Source organism: Lepidochelys olivacea (assembly GCF_965140295.1).
Source record: "Lepidochelys olivacea isolate rLepOli2 genome assembly, chromosome: 1".
Lineage (NCBI taxonomy): Eukaryota > Metazoa > Chordata > Testudines > Cheloniidae > Lepidochelys > Lepidochelys olivacea.
This window is the reverse complement of record NC_140411.1, coordinates 254,971,544-254,996,013: the sequence shown is the minus strand read 5'-3', so window position 1 is coordinate 254,996,013 and position 24,470 is coordinate 254,971,544. Positions and strand designations below refer to the sequence as shown.

General features: G+C 44.5%; 1 protein-coding gene across 3 annotated transcripts in view; it reads right to left on the bottom strand.

Moving 5' to 3' along the window:
• RFX4 (regulatory factor X4) overlaps positions 1-24,470 on the bottom strand; it is a 128,465-nt gene that overhangs the window by 81,303 nt on the left and 22,692 nt on the right. For 2 of the 3 annotated variants that reach the window (XM_084613445.1, XM_084613446.1), the window contains exons 2-4: positions 20,607-20,693; positions 7,044-7,104; positions 1,055-1,178 (exon numbers count right to left, since the gene is read on the bottom strand). In XM_084613445.1, coding sequence (XP_084469571.1) covers positions 1,055-1,178; positions 7,044-7,104; positions 20,607-20,693 — 272 coding nt within the window. The remainder of the gene's footprint in view (positions 1-1,054; positions 1,179-7,043; positions 7,105-20,606; positions 20,694-24,470) is intronic. The other variant, XM_084613447.1, reaches the window with a different exon arrangement.

The following is a 24,470-nucleotide window of genomic DNA, read 5'->3' as shown; positions in this document are numbered from 1 at the left end:
AGCAATTAATTCACCTAAAACATTGCCACACAATGCATTTTACTTGCCTCACTAAACTACTTAAATAAACATGAAATACAAAAGAAAACATTCCATTAAATGTTTTCTCCTCTTTTGGCTTCTGCATTAGGAAACATTTTCGATTCTGTAAATATATAGCACTACTATACAATTAATGTTGTAAACATTAAATGAGACTAGCTTCAATTGAAATTAGCTTCAGACGGATGCTTGCAAACTTTTCAAAAATGGTTGGCAAATTTCAGCATGTTGTATCACAAAATACAAGATTTAAAGGTCCAGGGTGCTCTCTTGAATAACTAAATAAAGATTGACACAATCCTATTTTGCACTTAAGACACCCACCTTTTTGAAAATTCAAAAAGTAAGAACATCTGGTAATGTTCAGGGTTACAGGGAGCTCCTAAAAAGACAATGAAACTCGGTACTGAAATATACAACTAAGATTTATTGATCACATCTGTACTGTGGGTGAAATTCACTCACTCACAGAAGACCAGCACAAGACATATAATGAGACTGGTTCTCCTCTCACTCATGTTAGTGTAAATCAGGAGTATCTTTACTGAAGTCAATGGGCATTCCAATATTTCTGCAGAATTAATGTGCACTTCTGTTTTTATTACCTGAATTGTTGCTGTTTAACTCTTAAAATTATTGTTATTGTTAAAGCAATATTAAGGAATAACAGAATTACTTACACTCTCTTGTATTTGGCTTCCATATTGCCAATGCCATAAATGTCATTTTGAAGCAAAATGGTTGCCACAAACAGGCAGGTCATAAAAATCATCAATTTTTTAAAATGCATTTTCACTTTAACCATGATGAAAAGCGATCCTGACCTCCTGAGTGTTTAAAATGCTTTACATTTTTCTTGGAGTTTTAATACACACCATATTCCTTTGATGCATCACCACCTCTGACTTGAAGTGACAGTTTTCCTGAGGTTAGAGCCTTTATCCTTTAAAATATCAAAATCTCACTGGAGCAAGGTTAGGGAGCAAGGCTTCTCATTGCAGTTTAGACTCACCTTCCCAAAGCTGGCAGCATTAACAGGCTGCGTGTCGTTTTTCTCACAGAAGTCCAAATAGTGCATGTAGAGAGCACTTCGAGGAATGCAAACGCCTTCTGCAATCTCATAGTTCTCCTCCAGCCTTAAAAAGCAAATACCAAACAAAGAAAACTGCAAATATGTTGGCTGCCCTGAATTATAAATAGTGTGCAAACCTGCACGTTTAAGTGACTTTCACTTTTCAGCTAACCTCTGTTTTATTGTTATCTCATCTTTCCAATTCACCTCCACCCCATTTGTCTGTATTGTCTACCTGTTGCATTCTATCTGATATATATATTGTGAGCTCCAGGGGCTTCTTTGTTACTTCTCTGTATCGTACCTAGCACACTGGAGCCCTGATCCTTGATTGAAATTCCTAGGTGCTATTTTAATAATTAATACTATTATATCATAAAACTTTTAAATCATTTTGGGTTAAACGAATGAATGCACAATCACAGAATAAAGAAATCACTAAGTGGCAACATTCTGATGCACCCTGATGAGCATTCTGATGAGTCCAAGCCAGTGTCACCATCAACATCCTGAAATATTTTAAATACTTTCACGTCTATCTGATTGCAAGATTCTTTACATAAAGTAAACAGGAGTGGCTAAAAATAAAATATTTGCATCAATGTAAGGATCTCCACAGATCAAGTTTTGTACAACAGTTTCTTACAGCTGCTGATGAACAACACAGGATAAGAAGAATCTACCAAGTGCTGAATGCAACATTAAGATATTGTTCTATTCTACCTCATAGAAAATAATAATTCCCCGCAATATATTTAATTTTACACACACACACGCTTTGCCTTTAAAACAGGAGACTCTCCATATAACTGAATAATTATAAATCTGTCTATTTGAGAACATGTTGCTTTGAAAATTATTTTCTGAAGGCTGATCTTTCCCAAAGAATAGAGGCCCCCAGTTCAGCCAGGTACTTAAGCACATGCCTAATTTGAAACCCATGAGTAGTCCCACTGACTTCAATGCTCCTACTATACTATCTTGCTGAAGGAGGGTCAGAAAGGGTACACTTAATTATTTTGGTTAATTATATTGCTGGAATCAATATTTGCTCAGGAAACCTGGGTTTTAAAGCAAACATGGCCTTTTAAGTGGTTACCTGTAAAAGTTCAGATCTCCAAATAACCTGAGTTTCTCTGTTTCGCTGCCCTTGGCAGACCTTCCCTCCATGTCAGTTATTGTGACCATTTGTGACTGCAAACTATTTTAATAAGATATCTGGCTGGATGAATGGAATTGGTTTGTAAGGGCAACATCTATTCTTCCTTGGTTTCTACAGGAATATCATCACGGCATCGTTCCCCAAATTCATTGACCTTTAACAAGACCTCTTTTCAAAACCCAGTGAGTTCATTTCTATACTATAGCTGCTAATTGGCATGTCAGCTTCCCTGACCAAGACAGGACAGAAAGAAAAGCAGTTAATTATTTCTGTTCATATCTGATGAATTTTTCTTTTTCTCCCCTCTTTCACAGGGAGTCATTAGTCTGACACTGAAGAATGCTCCATTATACCTGGACTTTTTTTTTTTAAATGATCAAAAACCCCATTTTGCTCCACTTCTTTTATTTTCCTGCCTTTTATTTAACAACTTTATCATATTTTGAATTCAGCTTCATCCTACAGTATTGTGGAAAGATAATGAACTTAATCTTCTGCCTAATAAATCATTATCAGAAATATATGTGTGTCCTAATAAAGCAATCCAGTAGTTCACTATGAGAGCTTTTGTACCACTCATGGTATTGCAGTAAAAAAACCTAATGTGTCTATAGGAAAGACAATTTTATCTGCCCCTATTACTGTTCCCCTTTGTTACTTATACACTGCTAGATTAAAAGGGATTATTCTGCATCTGAGTAATGTTTGTAAGTGTTGATCATACAGACTTTTATTTTGAAATGAGAAGCAAAAGAATATGCCCAACTGTTGCAACGTAGCTACAATTAATTCCTATATTTATTGATGGAATTACTATGCCAAGGAAGGCTTATTTCTTATCATCCTCTCTTTCCCCCTTTCCTAGTCCTTTTTACATTATTTTGCCACTTATGCCCGATGAGTAATTTATATCACCATTTATGTCACTGCTGAATTTGGCCCAGACTTTCATGGCAGTTGCACATGTTTACACACTAGGCTGTCTCCAACTGAATTTGGCCTTCTCTCTTTTACAATCATGCAAAGGCAGAGTCCAAGGCAATTGCAGGCAGAGCTGTCAAACAAACACATGAAACTAAAACTACTACGCATGTCTTGTCCCGTGTTTGTACAGCGCCTAGTACAGTGGGGTCCTAGTTCATGACTAGGGCTCCTAGGTGCTACTGCAATATGATGGTTAATCTGATGCTAACGTGTTAGGCTTTTTAGAACAGTGCAAAACGACATCTTCACACCATGAAAGCTTAGCACTTTACAGCACAGTGGCCAAGATATTTGAGTGTCTGCTTGTATACAATATAATCTATCCAGTAGCACAGCTTCTCCAGGTGAGACCAACAACATTCAAAGAGATAATACTAAGATAAACAAAAGGAAGAAACACCACATACTGTTGTGTGGCACAGCCGCTAAACTGTGAAGCTCTGGGGCGTCAATCAATATGCTAATTGAATTGTTTAATTTGACACCAGAAAAAAAGATATTTTAAAAACACAGAAGAAAGTTGCTGTGTGTATTTTGCTCTCCTCCCATATTTTTCAGTGGAATATTCAATAGAGGGAATTAAATGCTCTGCAAAAATGCATGCACTAGATAAACATGGGCGAACATAACGTAATGTGTAGGTAGCAGGAAGCAGATAGACTGCATGACGCAACAAGCCTTTTACATTTCTAAATTCTAGGATTCTCTGGCAAATGCTTCTGAACGGGCATTATTGTGCAGACTGCATTCCAGCAGAGTTCTATATCCCAGGAGTTTAGGGATTTACTAACCTTTGTGAATGAGGAAGCCTGAAAGTGTTTGGCTGAATATTGTTTCTAGTATTTGCATGTTTTCTTTTGAGAGCGGTATCACCGCCATGTGTTCCAATTCAATCTCACTTCTTGGCTACTATGTTATTTGCTCCTTTGGGGGGGGGGAAGACTTCTAACTGGCACTACTACAAAATAAACAATGTCCTGCATTTGTGGCTGCTAAGTACTGTTGGCTATTTTATTTTAGATGGAGTGTCCTACATTGTATTGTTTACCTTGTACTGAGGTCAAGTAGACTGGGGGAATAATGCATAATAACAGGACACCTATGAATATTCACTCTTCACTTTTTAATGAATTCTGTTTGGCCACACTCACTCACCCTTTTCATTCACTGACCACAAACATCTGAGAGACTAAATTTCTTTGGCATAGATACTTGCAGAAAGTGATTTTCAGAGTCAAATTATACATCAATTTAAATTTGCAAGTCTGAGCGAGTATTTGCATCAGAATTGTTCATGGGTTTCTCCAGTCAGAACACTGAATACTCACAGTAAGTTGCTCTGGATCGATCCATAGTCAAATAAAATGAAAAATTTCATTGAATAAACTTTAAACAACAGATGTGAGGAAACAGCAATCTGCTCATGAATATTCCACATGCAGGAAAAGAGGCAAATTCATTGGATAGATTATTCTTAGCAACGTATTCATTCAGGTCTACAGTGAAGCATGTTGGAGGTAGACCACCAACCCAATTTTTATACTGGGATGGATAAATGAGAACCCCCAAATTTTGCAATTGGGTGCTCAAATTAGCATTTAGAAACCTAAAATGGGTATTTGAGTGCCTAAGTGACAATCTAAGGGTCCAAGTGCAAAATTGGGTACTCTTGTTTGAAAACTGGCTCTTTGCTTGATGTCCCTTTAAAGACATGAGTCTCAAGAGGCTGACACAACAAGGTAAGTATTCCAACATTTTGCTAAGTGAGATATTGTATGGCAATAATCCATTTGTTACCTGACATACTGAAAATTACTGATAGCTGAAGTAGAGTGGAGATAACAATAGCCCCTCAAGTTATTTGCTTTGGAAAGTATTAAAACAAGTCCGGGGACACTGATTTCCAACAGGGTACCTAGGGTCCAATCCAAAGTCCAATGACTGTTTCAGTTGACTTCAGATCACAATTCTAGAGCCCAATCCTATGAGATGCAGAGCACTTCCTGCAAGGCACTTTGTGTCCTCAACTCTCTCTGAAATAAAACTAACAAAAATAAAAAGACAACCAAAGTAGAAGACACAAGCTACAGAAATAGAGCTCAGAAGATTGTGTCATCGTAACACAAATGAAAATGCTGCAGTAAATAAGTGTGGACAGGTGGACCATCCCTCACTTATTCACAGTACAAGACACAATAATGCTCTAATGCATTCTCATCTACTTTCAACCTTGCCCCTCCTTGCCCCCTCCCTCCCTGCTCCACCACCTAATTTCTCCTCTCACTCCTTCCTGTCCTCCTTCTCCCTGGTGGGATTATGACATGTGAGGTGAATCACACAGTCAAACTCCAGCTGTTCTTTTTCCTCCTCTACCTTAAAGCATTTGGACCGCATCTAACTATTGTTGCCAGCTTCCTATTTGCACAAAACCCAACACCCTTGCCCCACCCCCTGCCCTGAGGCCCCACCCCTTCTCCAAGGCTCCACTCCCATTCACTCCATCCTCCCATCCCTCTGTCGCTCGCTCTCCCCCACCCTCACTCACTTGCTCATTTTCACCGGGCTGGGGCAGGGGGTTGGGTTGTGGGAGGGGGTGAGGGTGTTGGCTGGGGATGCAGGCTCTGGGGTGAGGCTCGGGCCGAGGTTTCGGGGTGCAGAAGGGAGCTCCAGGCTGGGGACGAAGGGTTTGGGGTGTGGCAGGGAGTATGGACTCTGGGCTGGGGGTCCAGGCTTCGGGGTGGGGCCAGAAATAAGGGGTTCAGAGTGCAGGAGGGGGACCTGGACTGGGGCAGGGGGTGCAGGCTCTGCGGTGGGCTGGGGATGAGAGGTTTGGGGTATAGGAGGGAGCTCCAGGCTGGGGCCGTGGGATTCAGCGTGCAGGAGGGAGTTCCGAGTGGAGGAAGGGGGTTGGGGCACAGGAGGGAGTTCAGGGTGCAGGCACTGGGAGGGACTTTGAATGCAGGAGGGGGCTCAGGGCTGGGCATTGGGGTGTAGAAGAGGTTTCAGGGTGTGGGTTCCGAGCAGCGCTCATCTCAGACGGCTCCCCGCAAGCAGTGACATGTCCTTTGGCTCCTAGGCGGAGCACAGCCAGGCGTCTCTACGCACTGCCTCCACCCACAGGCGCCGCCCCCACAGCTCCCATTGGCCGTGGTTCCTGGCCAATGGAAGCTGCGGAGCCATTGCTCTGGGCGGGGCAGTGCATGGAGCCCCCGTGGCCATCTCTCTGCCTCGAAGCTGAGGGACATGTCGCCGCTTCCGGGGAGCCACATAGAGCCAGGTAGGGAGCCTGCCAGCCTCGCGCCACCTGGACTTTTAACAGCCCGGTTAGTGGTGCTGACTGGAGCCACCAGGGTCCCTTTTTAACCAGGCATTCCCTACCGGACACCTGGCAACCCTAAATCTAACAGGGATGAACATAAGCACCTGGTTGAGTGCTTTGCTGAATCAGGGTCTTGAAAACTGAAAAACCCTTGGCATTTATTTTTCTTTATCTTTTTAAAATTAAACAAAACAAATCAAAACCCTCATTGCTTAGGTGGCAAATACATCTGCCCAAAAGACTTATGCAAACTGGATCGGAACTTGCTCCGTGTACAAAAAGCATAATTAGGACAACCAGCAAGACACATTATCATATAGAGTGTAACTGCATAGAATGCCCACATGCAGTGAAAACACTATTGCTTTGTGAGGTTTCTCAGACCTACAATCTTTTTACTTGGGGACAGAGCATGAAAATGATAAGGAATTATCAAAGGGTTTTTTTAAAAAAAGGAGTCTTACCATTGCAGAGTAGCTGGAGTTGAGTGTGGTTTGGATGCTCTGTTATTTTCTTTTTCCTCATCTATTGAGAAATAAAAAATGGTATGTCATTTCAGTGGGAATTGCTCAAGCATTTGTGAGCTGATAAGGAACCATCTATTCAAAGAATTCTGTCAGACTTCACAGCCTTCCAAAAATAGAGACTAAACTCTGGAAATGTGTAAAACGGTCCCCCTAGACTAGTTCACATACATGCTGCCAAAACTATGCATATTTTGCTTGCAGCAGGCCCTGACCATTAGAGAGGAATTGTGTATAGGGATTATTGTTATGTCATATGTAACAAACCCCCCACCCCAACGTGGTCATAAGAAGAGTCAGAATCTGGGACCTTCAGCACCACAACACACAACCACTCGAGATAATGGAGCAACTGTTCCTCAAGTCCCACTAATTCTTATAACAGTTAGAAAATAAATTTAAAATAATTCCTGGGCAAATGTGACTTGCAAGGCTGTACATACTCAGGGGTGTTAGATGGTATCAGACTCCCCCTCAGAAGGGATTTTTAAGTAATGTACAGTACATCTCTGCTGTCACCAGAACCCCCAGATGTATTGATATTGAGGTTCATCATTTCCTAGTTTGTAACAGTACATGGACCATAGATCAGACAGCACATCTCCTCAATATGCAGGATTGACTACAGAATATTCACAATTTAACCCAGCCCTTGAGTCATGTCTGAAGGCCATCACATGCAGTAATGGTCAATTTCTCTGCGCTGTTTCCATAATATATTTTGGTTTTTATGGGACAGGGTTATTAGCCCTGTGCCTAACCCCCAACCTGGAGGACCAGGGTGTCTGTTTTGTCTGGTCCCTCCCGCACAGACCAATCCAGCCTGGTTGAACCTGCCAGGAGCAAAAAGCCCCCCTCCCCGGCACAGACTCTGGAAATCATCAAAATACCACACCAAAACCAAACTCAAGATTTATCAGAGCTGTGTACTTTCAACCTTGCTTTAGAGTGCAGAATGCAGGGGAATGACAAAGTATATGTCCAAACTATCTTCATTCCATACAACCTGTCTCAGAAAAATCCTCCGAATCTTTTGGCCCAGAACAATCTCAAACCGAGACCTATTCACACACTGCAGCCAAGCAGATATGAGCACCATCATTACCAGGAGGCGCTGGAGACGGATTGACCATGTGCTTCTGATGGAAACCGATTCCATCACCAGAATAGCAATAAGACGGAGATCTGAAGGCAGGCGAAAACAAGGCTGCCTGAAAATGACATGGCAAAGAGCTGTGGAAGTTGAGCTGAAAAACCTGGGGCACGCCTGGGGAACCATTGAAAGACTTGCCAGAAACACACAGGAATGGAGGAGCTTCATTGCTGCCCTAAATGCCAGAGGCATAATGGATACTAACTAACTATTGAGTCATGCCAGAATGCTCTCGAATGCCTTTTTGGCACTTTCTGGGGGAGCCAGAATGGCACCTAGTGGTAGTTCCTGATCTTATTGGGTACTTCTTGAGGACTGCATTCACCCCCTGTGTTAGCCAGCCTATTTGCTAGAACTTTGGCCCGCACCATTCTGCAATGTGTTGCTACACAGCTTAATTTTATACATCTTCCACACTTCTCCTGGCTAGTCCTCCTAGCTCCCCCACACCCATTTGGGGAAATGGTGTAGATCTTCTTAATATAATACTTCCTCAGCCCTGTCAACTCCTAATGTTCAAAACCCATGAGTCAGAGGCCAAAACAAAACCAACAACAAACCAACAAATATTTGCCCCCAGGTTTCTGAATCATGAAGTGCCACATTTTCCAGGTTCTTGCTGTACCACAAGGGCTAGAAATTTGGATTTTTAAAAAAACCTGAAAGTGGAGAGCCTCCCATAATCACAGGACTCCAGAAGTTGGGAATTAAAATAAAACACCAGATACCTCAATACTTGAGATAAAAAAATCACAATCACAAAAACTGGCAATATTGCTTCCTCTCCTTTCTTACATGCTTTGATGAGCAGTGAAATAATTAACAATGATGCCATTTAAAGTATCACCATCCCAGTTAGCACCCACTTAAATGAATGGCTCAGCTCACATCTTAGAGCTATTGTTTCTGACTCTCTGCAAACTCCTACATTCCTTCAGTTACACTCACTTCACCTTTTGAAGGTTTTCTTTGCAATCATCATAGTAGGAGACCAACATTTTTTCAAATGAAAGCAGAAACTGTAGACTCTCTCCGTGCCCTTCCTCCTACTCAGCTAAGCCAGGCGGGTTCAGAAAACACATGGGGAAACACTACTCTACTTAATACTGCCCAGCACTTAGGCCAAAATTTTCAAAAGTGATTTTTGAATGTTTTGAGTGTTGAACTTAAAACTTCCTTAAAGGGGACTGATTTAGGTTATATTAAAGGAATGTTCTCACTTGAAAATTAGGAAACGTCAGATTTATGCTCATCTGTGCAACCTTAATTCTGTCCCCTTGTGCATAGGCATATTATACAGTCTTTAATTACATTACCACATACTGCTTTTTTCCACAGGACACCTGCCTCATTCCGCGCACAGGACAGCTGCACAAGTTTAAATACAGTTTTTAAAAAGGTAATTTCACGGGGCTTATTTGAAAAGGAAAAGGGTGAAAACAAAACCTGTTATGTGCAACTGTAACAACTCTCTCACCGGGGGAGTCTGCCCTGAGGGACTCTCTCTCTCTCTGTCCTGGAAGTTGACAAGGTCCAGCCCCTTGAGGTGCCCCTGGGGAATGGGGAGCAAACATGCTGCTGGGTCTCAGGGGGCACCCAGCTGGTTTCTGCCCAATATGGTGCTCGCAGAGGGGTTACGGACCACACCCAGGGAGGGAAGGGAAGGGGAGCCCAACCTAGTTTTCCCCCATGACAGCCGCTCTGGAATCTCCCAGACGTTCCCAGGACACAGTCTGCTGCAGCTTTGACATGGGCAGCGTGAGGTCAGCCTCAGGGCAGGTCTACACTACTAAGTTAGGTTAGCTTAACCGACATCGTTCAGGTTTGCAAAAAATTTCACATCCCATTCGATGTCATTAAATCAACCTAAACCCCACGTAAACACCAATAGGTCGATGGAAAAATTCTTCTGTTGAGCTAGCTACTGCCCCTCAGGAAGGTGGATTTACTATAGGTTTCAGAGTAACAGCCGTGTTAGTCTGTATTCGCAAAAAGAAAAGGAGTACTTATGGCACCTTAGAGACTAACCAATTTATTTGAGCATGAGCTTTCATCCGATGAAGTGAGCTGTAGCTCACGAAAGCTCATGCTCAAATAAATTGGTTAGTCTCTAAGGTGCCACAAGTACTCCTTTTCTTTTTGGATTTACTATAGTGACTGAAGAACCCTTCCATTGCTGTTATAAATGTCTACACCACAGTGGCATATAGCAACACAGCTGCAGTGCTGCTGTAGCATTTCAGTGTAGACAGACCCTTAGAATTGAGTATGTGTGTGGTTATTCCAGCAGGCTGCCAACATTTCCCTGAGGGAAAATGAATGAGAGAAGGGAAATGGCCGTTTTTAGCAGTTTATATCTCAGCAAAATGTAAACAGAATTTTGTGAGACAAAGAAGAGACACTTCTGTAGCTGGAGGGCAACCCTCCCGTTGAACATTAAAAGTGTTCTGCAAACAATAGAGGTCAGAGAGTTTGCAGAGAACAGATCACAAGAATCTTTCATAATGGAAAGTGTTTGGCAACCCAAGTACAGATATCACTACCAGTCCCCCTACAATATGGCACTATCTAGCTTTTTTGCACACCAATGTCTTTTCCAATGCTGCTGATTTTTAAGACATAAAATCTATAAACAGATGCATAAAGGTGGCCTCAGTTATTATTTCAGAGCCATGCACAAGAGGCCAAAATTTGTCCCTAAGCCTCCTCTTCCTGTTATGTTCAGGTTTATTCTCCCCAGATGTAAGGTCAAACATTAACTTAGTACTTTCTATTTTATTGTCTAATTTATTAACAAAGATGGTAAACAAAATGGGAACAAGTATCTGACCCGTGAAACCCAGTGGATGCTATTCCCTCCACAGACTTCAACTTTTAAATGTATTCTTTCTGTTTTGTTCAATGGACTATCTTTAGATGCTTATTATATTTTCATCTATGCCAGCTTGGTTTAATTTTCCCTTAGGATATCACGTGGAACTGTATGAAATATCTTACCAATATCTAAATTATACAGCAGTATAGTCACTACCCCCATCCATTTAGTTGCTGTGTTTTCATGTAAGGAACTATGAACAGGTGCCTTATCCAATCTGATAGCAAGCACAATTTATACACTATGAATAGTCCAAACTCATTCCTCCAATGCACTTAATTTTATTAACACCAAAAATTAATGATAAGATCACAAACCCCAGGTAAAACCTTCTCCTAAGGTTGTCTGTTCCTGGGTTCCTCCTTTCAGACTTTGCAGCCCACACACTGGTTTCAGTTACATCACAGTAAAATCAAGAAACTGAGATCTGAAGGAGCTGTTGCTGGTTCCAGAACAATAATATATATGAATCCTGCAATCATTTTTCATTCCTTTCTAACACTTGGAAGCAGTGCTTAATTTATAATGACAGGTTTCAGAGTAACAGCCGTGTTAGTCTGTATTCGCAAAAAGAAAAGGAGTACTTGTGGCACCTTAGAGACTAACCAATTTATTTGAGCATAAGCTTTCGTGAGCTACAGCTCACTTCATCGGATGCATACTGTGGAAAGTGTAGAAGATCTTTTTATATACACACAAAGCATGAAAAAATACCTCCTCCCTCCCCACTCTCCTGCTGGTAATAGCGTTATCTAAAGTGATCACTCTCCTTACAATGTGTATGATCATCAAGTTGGGCCATTTCCAGCACAAATCCAGGTTTTCTCACACACACACACACACACACACACACACACACACAAACTCACTCTCCTGCTGGTAATAGCTTATCTAAAGTGACCACTCTCCTTACAATGTGTATGATAATCAAGGTGGGCCATTTCCAGCACAAATCCAGGGTTTAACAAGAACGTCTGAGGAGGGGAGGGGGTAGGAAAAAACAAGGGGAAATAGGTTACCTTGCATAATGACTTAGCCACTCCCAGTCTCTATTCAAGCCTAAGTTAATTGTATCAAATTTGCAAATGAATTCCAATTCAACAGTTTCTTGCTGGAGTCTAGATTTGAAGTTTTTTTGTTGTAATATCACAACTTTCATGTCTTTAATCGCGTGACCAGAGAGATTGAAGTGTTCTCCGACTGGTTTATGAATGTTATAATTCTTGACATCTGATTTGTGTCCATTTATTCTTTTACATAGAGATTGTCCAGTTTGACCAATGTACATGGCAGAGGGGCATTGCTGGCACATGATGGCATATATCACATTGGTGGATGTGCAGGTGAACGAGCCTCTGATAGTGTGGCTGATGTTATTAGGCCCTGTGATGGTGTCCCCTGAATAGATATGTGGGCACAGTTGGCAACGGGCTTTGTTGCAAGGATAGGTTCCTGGGTTAGTGCTTCTGTTGTGTGGTATGTGGTTGCTGGTGAGTATTTGCTTCAGGTTGGGGGGCTGTCTGTAGGCAAGGACTGGCCTGTCTCCCAAGATTTGTGAGAGTGTTGGGTCATCCTTCAGGATAGGTTGTAGATCCTTAATAATGCGTTGGAGGGGTTTTAGTTGGGGGCTGAAGGTGACAGCTAGTGGCATTCTGTTATTTTCTTTGTTAGGCCTGTCCTGTAGTAGGAGACTTCTGGGAACTCTTCTGGCTCTATCAATCTGTTTCTTCACTTCCGCAGGTGGGTATTGTAGTTGTAAGAATGCTTGATAGAGATCTTGTAGGTGTTTGTCTCTGTCTGAGGGGTTGGAGCAAATGCGGTTGTATCGCAGAGCTTGGCTGTAGACGATGGATCGTGTGGTGCGGTCAGGGTGAAAGCTGGAGGCATATAGGTAGGAATAGCGGTCAGTAGGTTTCCGGTGTAGGGTGGTGTTTATGTGACCATCGTTTATTAGCACTGTAGTGTCCAGGAAGTGGATCTCTTGTGTGGACTGGACCAGGCTGAGGTTGATGGTGGGATGGAAATTGTTGAAATCATGGTGGAATTCCTCAAGAGCTTCTTTTCCATGGGTCCAGATGATGAAGATGTCATCAATATAGCGCAAGTAGAGTAGGGACGTTAGGGGACGAGAGCTGAGGAAGCAGTGTTCTAAGTCAGCCATAAAAATGTTGGCATACTGTGGGGCCATGCGGGTACCCATAGCAGTGCCGCTGATCTGAAGGTATACATTGTCCCCAAATGTAAAATAGTTATGGGTAAGGACAAAGTCACAAAGTTCAACCACCAGGTTAGCCGTGACATTATCGGGGATAATGTTCTTGACGGCTTGTAGTCCATCTTTGTGTGGAATGTTGGTGTAGAGGGCTTCTACATCCATAGTGGCCAGGATGGTGTTATCAGGAAGATCACCGATGGATTGTAGTTTCCTCAGGAAGTCAGTGGTGTCTTGAAGGTAGCTGGGAGTGCTGGTAGCGTAGGGCCTGAGGAGGGAGTCTACATAGACAGACAATCCTGCTGTCAGGGTGCCAATGCCTGAGATGATGGGGCGCCCAGGATTTCCAGGTTTATGGATCTTGGGTAGTAGATAGAATATCCCAGGTCGGGGTTCCAGGGGTGTGTCTGTGCGGATTTGATCTTGTGCTTTTTCAGGGATTTTCTTGAGCAAATGCTGTAGTTTCTTTTGGTAACTCTCAGTGGGATCAGAGGGTAATGGCTTGTAGAAAGTGGTGTTGGAGAGCTGCCGAGCAGCCTCTTGTTCATATTCCAACCTATTCACGATGACAACAGCACCTCCTTTGTCAGCCTTTTTGATTATGATGTCAGAATTGTTTCTGAGGCTGTGGATGGCGTTGTATTCTGCACGGCTGAGGTTATGGGGCAAGTGATGTTGCTTTTCCACAATTTCAGCCCGTGCATGTTGGCGGAAGCACTCTATGTAGAAGTCCAGTCTGCTGTTTCGACCTTCAGGAGGAGTCCACCTAGAATCCTTTTTTTTGTAGTGTTGGTAGGGAGGTCTCTGTGGATTAGTATGTTGTTCAGAGGTATGTTGGAAATATTCCTTGAGTCGGAGACGTCGAAAATAGGATTCTAGGTCACAGAACTGTATCGTGTTCGTGGGGGTGGAGGGGCAGAAGGAGAGGCCCCGAGAGGCCCTATTTTCGACGTCTCCAACTCAAGGAATATTTCCAACATACCTCTGTATAGTGGTTTTATAGCATGTATAGTAGTAATGGATTTAATTTGCAGTAAGGGGAATTTAGGTTAGAACTTTCTGACTACAAGATTAATGAAGCACTGGAACAGGCTTCTCAGGGAGGTTCTGGAATCCTCATCATTGAAGGTTTGTCCAACCTATTCTTAAAAACACCTGTCAGGGATGGTCTAGGTTTACTTGTTCCTGCCTCAACACTGGGGGATGGACTTGATGTTTCAAGGTTCCTTCCAGCCCCACATTTCTATGATTCTATAATTCTGCCACAGAACATTAAAGCTGAAACCTTCAGAAAACCCTAAATTGTAATATCCCATCCCCAAATCCTGCTGTTCTGTAGAATATGCCAAAGCAGAGGAAACAATAAAAGTTATTTCATTTCGTTTACTTGACAGGAGATGATGCCATTCCCTTTTACTAGAATTTTTGAACAATGGGAGTGCAGGTATTAGAAAACTGGAAGCTGATAAGGCATTAATCTAGAACACTGATGCTAGGCCAAATACTATGTGCCAGCTATGCGCAGAAAAGACCCTGAATGAAGGGTAAACAGGGTAAGCGGGGGGGCAGAGAAGCTGGTCAATCTGCAGCTACACAGTTCGACTAGTACTAGTCATCCCTGTCTTCCACAAAGAAGCAGGGGAGTACAGCAGCCTTGATGGGCAGGGTGGGGGAAGAGGGAAAATGGCTGGGGAAAGACCCCTAGGGAAAGACCTATTTTCTCAGGCTGTGGTCTTGGACAGGGTATTGGTTTTATGAGCATAATCTAACTATAGGAAAGATGTGTCAGGGGGAAATGAACTCTATAGCTTTTGCCCAAAGCCTCACTAAAAGCAAAACCTTGGAAACAAGGCTGGGAAAACTATAGTGAAAGGCAAACAGGGTGCTCACAAGAACAAACATTCTTTCACTTGAGATAGCACAAGACATGTACAGATCCAGACAAAACAAAATACACCAATATGCCATTTCCTGCCTCACTTTCCTCTCCACTCTGGAGTGTTCTTCAGGATTTGGGTCAGTATCTTTCTGGACTTCCAGGTCCCCTCTTCAGGACTCCCCTCCTTCAAGATGGGCTTCTCCTCTTTATCATAGAGCTGCCTGACCTGGAAGAATGAAATCCCAGAGGGGAAACTTGGCCCTGCAAAGACACTGACTCACACCCTGAAGAATACTCCAGGATGGGGAGGGAAGTGATGGAGGGAATAGCGTATACGTATTTTATTGCTCTGGCTGGATCTGTATAGTTCTTTTGCTATCCAAAGTAAAGAGCAATTGGTTTTGGAACCTTTGCACAGTCTGTGTGTTATGTGCTTTCATCTCTCTCGTGTCCCCGAAGGGGTAACCATAAGCCACAGTGCCCTCAAAGTTGGTGCTCTGGGAGGGGCATGCTTAAGCTACTGGAGAGCCTGGGCAAGCTGGCTCTAGTCACAGGGCCTAGGCTCAGCTCTCAGAAGGGGGTGCTGGATAGAGGATCTGCACCCCAGGAGTGTGCCTAGAGACCCAAAGCCAGAGGCAGTACCTGGGCTCTGCTCAGACACAGGAAGCTTAAAAGCACAACGGCTCAGTGTGTGGGCCCAAGACAGCAGCCTGGTGTGTCTCTGGCAGGGGCAGCTTTACCAGGGGCTGTGACAATAAAATCAGCTGACAGAACTCACTGCCACAATTATCACTAAAGTCAAGAACTAAACAGAATTCAAAAAAGGCAGTAAGACATTTATATGGACAAAAACCATCACCAGTCACATTACATGGCGGGGGGGGGGGGGGGAGGGAAGACTTTTAAGGGATATAAACCCTTCTGCTTCAAGGCATAACCCCACCTCTAATTAACGTGAAGTTAGGAAGAAGTTTCTCTCAAGGATGGATTATACCATAATTGCCCACTTTGTGGTTTTTTGCAAATGTCTTCGGAGATATCGGATATGAGACACTGTGGAAGACATGATACTGGATTAGATGGGGACCTCAATTCTGATTAGCTATGGCAATTCCTTTCTACAGATATTTAAGAAAAATGAGAAAAATCTATCTGCTAATTTAGGTGCATTGAGTCAATGTCACTTTTATGGCTGTGGGTTTTGCAGGCATGGCATCACAGAAAGTCCTGAGGTTCAGAAATCAGTCCCAACGGTCTGAATAAGTACCCTTAAAACTGCTGTGGCTGAGGTGAAAAGCCTGCAATTAGGTATGGATGCTGAGCCAATGACTTCACATCAGCCCAACAAGCTACCAGATATATGAGTGACTGACACACACTCATACAAGCTCCTTTCACTCCTCATGTATTTAAAGGCACATCGGGAAGTGGAATCAGCACAGAGACACTTGAAATATGGCACTTCTTGCCCTGATCCTGATTCTCAGAAGACCCATTACAATACACTGATAAACAATGGAATACAGATGGAAGACCCATTGCAAAATACTGATAAACAATACAAATGGAATTTCCTTGGCTCACCAATGAAGTGGCCATTTTAGATGCTCAAGGGACACCTGGGAGTTAGAGGAGGTTTAATACTTGCCATAAAGCAAAAGAACATTACCCAAAGTGACCTCGACACCAGTTAACTCCACCTGTAGTGGAAGGACTAGCCAATCAAACAAGCCCAAACCTGCCCAGCACCAACATACTCTTTGCAGATCCAGAACAGAAAACTCTGGAGTAAGAGCTACCCGTACTATAGGGCATTCATCAGACAGGGCCTGATCCGGAGCTCAAAGTTAAAAGAAAGAATCCGACTGGCTTGGACTAAGGGCCTGATCCAAAACTCACCAGAGTCAATGGGAGTCTTTCCGTTGACTTTGATGGGCTTTGGACTGGGCCTGCAGAGACCGTGAGCATTCTGAAAAGCAGGACTGCTCAGCGCTGAACTCTTTGGCTATTAGGAATTAAGTCATATCAGGCGTCACTTGAAAGATGGCTATACTCAGGTTTAGCACACAGTGTGAAATTGATGTTATAAGCATAGGCGGCGAGTTACGTCTCCATGTGGTGCCTTAACACCAGCAATATTCAGAGCCCAGGGGCCCAGCTCCACCAATATTTGGGGCTGGGTGTTCCCCCAGCCCCACCTGCCTCCCCCCACCCCCTGTGCCTTCTCTGAGTGTCCCCCGGCCCCCTCTTGCTGCCCCCAGCCCTCCTGCACGCCCCCCCGGGTCCCGGAGCAGAGCATCCCTGTCTCTGCCTCTTCCATGCAGCTCCATGCTGCCTCCCTGCAGCAACTGCTGCTGCAAGGTCCTAGTGCCCCCCATCTCCACTGCCAGGGCACACTGACCCTGAGCCTGCCCTTGCACCTCAGACCCTTCCCTTTTCCGGCAGGACCCTCCACCAGCACAGGGGGCCCCTCTGCCTGCAGTCACCTCTCCTGCCCCATACTGGGCAAGGAGGCAGCCCCATCCCCCACCCCCAGTGAGGCTACAGTTAGGGGCAACAGCAGGGGAGGAGGTGCACGCAGCACCCCCTGGCACCCACCATGGGGGAGGCAAGGGAGATTCCTGGACCTGAGAGGGGCCCTAGGAGCACATGCAGTGACAGTGGTGGGGGTGAGTGTGCTGCCGGGGGGGGGCGGGAAAGGGGAGCTCCTTCCCCAGAGCTCGCTGCTGCCAGGGCTGGGGGGAGTCCTCCTCTCTGGCCCCTGTCCCGGAGCAGCCTGCCTGCACCCCAAACTCATCCCCAGCCCTGCCCCACCCCAGAGTCCACACCCCCAGCCAGAGCTTTCATCCCCCCACCGCACCCCCAACCCTCTATCCTAGCCCTGAGCCCCTCCAGCACCCCAAACATTTATCCCCAGTCCCACCCAGAGCCCTCATCCCCCCACACCCTAACCTTCTGCCCGAGCCCTGAGCCCCCTCCAGCACCACAAACCCCTCATCTCCAGCCCCAGCCAGAGCCCTCATCCCCCTGCACTCCAACCCTCTGTCCCAGCCCTGAGCATCTCTAACCCCGCAAACCTCTCAGCCCTAGACAGAGCCCTCACCCGCCACACTCCTAGTCTTGCCCTGAGCCCCTCCCACACCCCAAACCCCTCATCTGCAGCCACACCCCACAGCCCTCATCCCTGTACGCCCTCCCTCCGCACCCCCTCCCTTCCCCAAGCTCCCTCCCAGAACCTGCACCCTGCACCCCAATCCCCTCCCCCAGCCTAAGGCCTGCACCCCAGACCTCCTCCCCCACCCAAACTCCCTCGAGAGCCTTGGGCAGGTGGGGGGCTGAGTTTGGGCAGGGGCAGGTTCTGGGCACCACCAAAATTTCTACAAACTTGCCACCCCTGGTTATAAGATATTAATGATCTCCGTCTATATAAAACATGGGCAAACAAATGGTTGTTGTGAATCTGCCAGAATTATTTACAGAGAAACTCAGTTAGAAGAACTCCTTAATTTCTAAAATAAATCCTGGCAAACAAGTGGTCCTCAGCTAAACTCATCAGTTTGCTTCAGTGAATTACAGCATGTGTTCTCAATTTCGGGGTCACAAACAAATGTCAGGAGGTTCCAACCATTCTTCTCTTCCCATATTTCTAAATTAGAGGGTTGTCCCCCTACAGCCCTGAGCAGAGGGGAGCAGAGACCCTGTGTAGAAAGGACCACTGAATTATTGTACTGTCATATCATCAATACCATAGCAACTGGATAACTTCAGAATATTTAATTCTCCCTTAATGCAAAAAGGGTGTGTGTGTGACGGGGGGAAGATAGTCAGGTACATTGGATGCAAAATATGGGGTGGAAGGGTTGTTTTTCTGAGTTTTTAAAAGCATAGTAAAAAAAATAGCTTTTTAAAAAAATTCAGTTAAGAGTGTTTATGTTTAGACCTAAGCAATCGCCTGCAGGGTAAGAAATGCAAACATATATTGTAGCATGGGCTAACACATAAAATGCAGAGATGGAAAATGACTTATGATGTTTATTTTCTCTCCCCAAATTGAGTACAATGAAAAGAAAAAACCCAAATGGGGAAAAGTAAATGCTGAATTAAAAAAAAAAAAATTTAAAGGGAAACACCTTAAAAATCATTTCTGCCTGATTTTTAAACTTGTTACGAGCAACAACTAAAATTGCTATCACTGAAGATAATTAAAATATTTTTTCTTCTGACTAGATTTAAAATTGACACTGTCCTTTTAATAACTTAAGGTATTAGTAGCATTGGTAAGGGCACATTTAACATGTGATTGTAACCTGAGAGAGTCTAATTTTTAAACACATAATGTACACATTCGGAAGGATTTATTAAGCCACTGTTTATTGTTTTATTCTGTGTTCCAAGTGTCTGGTGGTCACCTGTCAAAAACAAAACAGATTTTGCTCTCGATCTAATCCTGACAGTTGCATTTTACAGGTCATAACTTTTTATACAGTGGACCCCAAATCCTGCAACCTATTCTATTCAGGCAGACCCCTGTGCCCACACAGAGCCCTACTGAAGCTCCGACTCCGAGTATCCTGATCTAACCAACAGACAACACTGCTTCCTCTTCAATACATTTTTAATGGCAAACATTCTAATGAAAAACATGTATAAAATTATCAGATATCACAGTAACCCGGCTCTTTGGACTACACAACTGAAACACTCTTTCATTCCAACAATGACTGGATTTGGAAACCTGAATATACACTATTTTACAGTCCTTAGATTGTAAGCTGTTTGGGGCAGCTGTCTGTCTGTACAGTGCCTAGCACAGTGGGATCCTGGTCCATGACTGGTGTCCGTAGTTGCTACCACAATACAAATAATAACTAATAGTTTTAAATCACGTGCATAGTGTAACTGCCTTTTTGTGCTGTACAACAAGATTCACTTCATTTACCAGATCATCAACTTGAAAAACAGCACAGTGCCGCTAAGTCTACACCTATGCTGCGATCCAAGGTGTGCTTGCCGTACTGCTAAAAATAGCAGTACAGATGCGGTAGCCCAGGCTTTAGCAAGGGCTGTACAAACATGCCAGAATCCAAGGTATGTACTTATGCTGCTAGCCCCTGTTGAAGCCGGTGACCCCATGTCTGCACTGCTATTTTTAACTCTGTCAACATGGGCATTCCTACCTGAACTGCAATCGCCCCTTGTATTGCAGTGTAGGCCTACCCTCATTATAAGGCATGTAATTTTTTCTTTATATATTCAATGTCATGATGAAATAAAGATAGTTTTTGAATGTAAGCATCAATGTTACAATGGCATGTTTAAACAAGTTAACTTCTGCACGTGGGCATACCCATAACCTCACTTAAATGGAATGAAAAATTACTTACTTTCATCATTAGAAACATTCCCCAGAGAGGTGTGACTGGAATACCGTTTGTTTTCACTTTCATTGAGACATCTTTCAATCCAGCTCTCTGCAAAATAACAAAATTGCTTTTTTGTCTTTTGTGTAAATACAAATCTTTTGAATGATCTGAAGTCTATAATACAATTAGGCTTGCCAACTTTCTGACTGCAGAAAATGGGAGGGAGTTGGGGTGCGTGGGGGGGAGGCTCAGGGTTGGGATGCAGGCAGGGGTTGGGGGTGCAGAGCGGGCTCTGGGCAGCACTTACCTGCGGCAGCTCCCAGAAGCAGCAACATGTCCTCTGTTTCCTAAGCACAGTGGCAGCCAGGGAGGCTCTGTGCGAGGCCCTCACCCACAGGCACAGTCACCGCAACTCCCATTGGCCGCAGTTCTCGGCCAATGGGAGCTGCAGAGCCGGCTCTCAGGTCAGCGGCAGCATGCATGGCCTCCCTGGCCGCCCCTGCACCTTGGGGTGCAGGGACATGTCACCACTTCTGCGAGCCTTGCGGAGCCAGGACAGGCACGGAGCCTGCCTTAGCCGTGCCACCAACCAGACTTTTAACAGGCCAGTCAGCGATGCTGACCGGAGCCACCAGGGTCCCTTTTCGACCAGTCAAAAACAGGACACTTGGCAACCCTAAATAGAATCTTTTCTTCTTCAGTGCTTAGCCAGACAGTCGGCCGTAGCAATAATTTGCCATTTGGTCTGTTCCTGCACAACCGCAAAGGCTTGACAGCCTGAGAGTCCAACATCGGAACAGACTTGATGAACCCTTGTATTGGAGGTCTCCCCCCAAAGTCCAACCTGTACCTCATTGGGGTAGAGGAGGTGTAACATCTGAAGTCGGGGATTGCTCATTGGAATTATGCCATCAGCGATGAAGGCTTATCCGAAATATCACCTTGGGCATTATGCCAGGTGGCCAGATCCAGTGTAAACCCTGAAAATGATGGCTAACACAGGCGGCAAAGATGCAGGGCAGCAGCTGCACCTAGCTACCCGAGGCAAAGGAAGTTAGAAAGACTCAATGGCTCGGGTTGCACAGCGTGAAGCCAGTACCGGCAGACTAGATAAAGGGTCGCATTACCGCGCCTCCGTCTCATCACAGTGAGACGAGGCATTTCCCTGGATAATCGTTCGCTCTTCTCAATACAACACAGAACCACAGGTTTTGCTAGAGGCCTTTCGGCTGGATTTCACTCAAACCTTGCCCAAACCCACATACAAGCCAAATCATCTTCCCACCTTCAACTATCAGATTTCTGTTTTAAAAAACTACACAGGCTGAGTGAGATGTGTCCATGTACATTAAGAGTCTTCTTCATGGAGACCAATAATTTAATATGACAAGACAAATCAAGGGCCCTGTTCTCCTGAAATGCTTTCAAAATTATCCAGGGAATTGAAACAAATGCACTATGCATACATTTCTAGGCCTCAATCTTGCAAAGACTTATGCATGATTTCAATGAGACTCTTCACATGTATAAAGTTAACCAAGTGTGCAAGTCTTGACAGGGTTAGAACCTACACAGAGGCCCAATCCTGGAATCAGATACACTCAGGTGGACACTTTATCCCCTCACGAATTCCTCCTCCCAGCAGATACAAGGGTCTGGCCATGGAGCTCTGATTATAGGACTGTGGCCTTAGATGCCAGGTCTTAAGGGCAAGGATTGAATCTTCTCATGTGTGTGCTTGTACAGCTCCTAGAACAATGGAGCCCTGAGTCTGGCTGGGACCTTTGGACACTACTGCAATTAATGTAATTCTTCCTCTCTGGTGGAACTGACCGTGGCCATAGGTGGGGTAGGAAGAGGGTGAACACAAGGCTGCAAAAGTGGTCCCATACTTGCAGCAGGTAGCAACCCTGCAGAGAAAAGACTAAGAGTAAGTGAAGTATGTAGCAGATAGCCAGGGCCAAGAGTATTGAAAGGGATCTGGATGACCACACACTCACTTTAAACCACACAGCCTACATGAGAGACCTAAAACATTAATTTCAGGGTGCAGTGATGGGCTGGCGGAGGTCCAGGGGATGGTTGTCTGTGAGATTTAGCATCCTAGTGGGTAAACATGAGAGCACTGGCATTTTGCGGGCAGCTCGCTGCATTGCTAAGTGTATCCTGTGGTTTTAGAATGCTAATTTGTAGGTATACTTTGAAGTTATAAAAACAGGATATGTACAACTTTGGTTCAGAATTGAATCTGAATAAATAAAGACGTAAGCAATCGTGGCCAGACAACACCCATGAGAGCAGCCTCATGCGCCCAGGTGCTCACACACGCACGCAACAGGGGTCCATACAGAAGTACTCAAGAAGGGCAACGGGAAGCAGCAAATCACATGTTTGCCAGGACCCTACCATAAGCCTTCAGTTATAGTTGGGCACATGCTGTTCGAGCTGGTTAGCCCCTGAGCCACAGGTCGCAGCAGCTTCATGTTGCACCACCCCATCTCTCTATTCCATGTGGGTTCCTGAAAGGAATAATGTTGTAATGCAGCCTTCATTCCCTTAATTACGGCCACATTTGCATGCACCACCTCCCCTTTCTCAACTGTTTGCAGGTTCTGTGCACAGGGGCAACACATTCACCATTAGACTGCAGAGCACCCAAGAAGTATCAGACCCGTAATTCTCTCATTCCTAGAATTTACTCCCTTTGCAGATGAGGATTTTCCACACTTTTTCAGGAAGGCAGCTCAAGCAAACAAACACTGCAGCAACATATAGCTATTGTTTCTGGTAGGTTTATACCCTCTCCGGAAAGCTATTCCTCTTTCTATCACATCCAACATGGCCATACAGAAGACCACCCTGAGCCCAGTGGCTTACAACCTTACAATAGAACCTTGATAACTAATCTGTACTTTACCCAATCGCAAACCACAAGTCTGGCTTTCACAGAAGAAAAGATCCCGTTGAAGTTTTGTGGCAGGTAGATCCAGTACACTGGCTAAGGGCCATATGCCACATTATTCTCTGCACCATGTCTGGTGTTCCTGCCACATGCTCAAATTGGCCCAGTGGTGCTGCGAATCCCTCCCGCTCCTTCAGTGCAGTGGGCCAGAGGGATAGGCCCTCAGCAGCAAAGAGGAACCAGGCACTCCGGATTACAGCAGAGTGAGGTCTGAGAGGCCTATGAGAAAGGCAACCCCACCTCTTTGACGTGAGCTCTTCAGAAAGCAGCCTGTGCTGCTTATACGCATCTCATGGCGTTGAGCTCAGCTGCTGGGATTAAAAGCAAACATAACTGCCACCACCTCTGAGCAGATAGACTGATCCTCTGTTCTTCATCCTTCTAACAAGAACTGTGTGAGTCATCCTAGCAACAGGGAGCTGGCAGTAGCCATCTGTATTTATCTTCAGTGCCTGGGCCTGGCGCTGGACTGGGGGCAAAGCTTTTTCAAGGTTTTATTTGGTGGTATTTTGCTTGTCAATATCTTTACACATACTGAACCCACTGTCTTCGATCAATACCATGACTTAGATTCATTTAGAAGGCTGACAAACTATAATTTGCACAATCCCCCCACCTCTTAATGCAGTCACCTATGGGATGAGGCCCAGTTGCTGTTCAACAATGTACTGCAACCCTAAACTTAGTGGCAGATCCCACACACCACTATCTGCAGCACCCTGGGTTTTCCCCTGTGGTCTCACATTCAAGTGTCTATCAAACCTCTTCCAGTATGAAAAATTATTTGACCTGCCAAGCAGCAAAGAATAGAGGAAACTAACCCTGAGTCTCAATGTTCAGAGGATTACTGGCAAATTTACCATATAACAGAGCACATTACAGAACCTGGCTGAAAAAGGTCTGCTTCTTTAAATGATGTGACT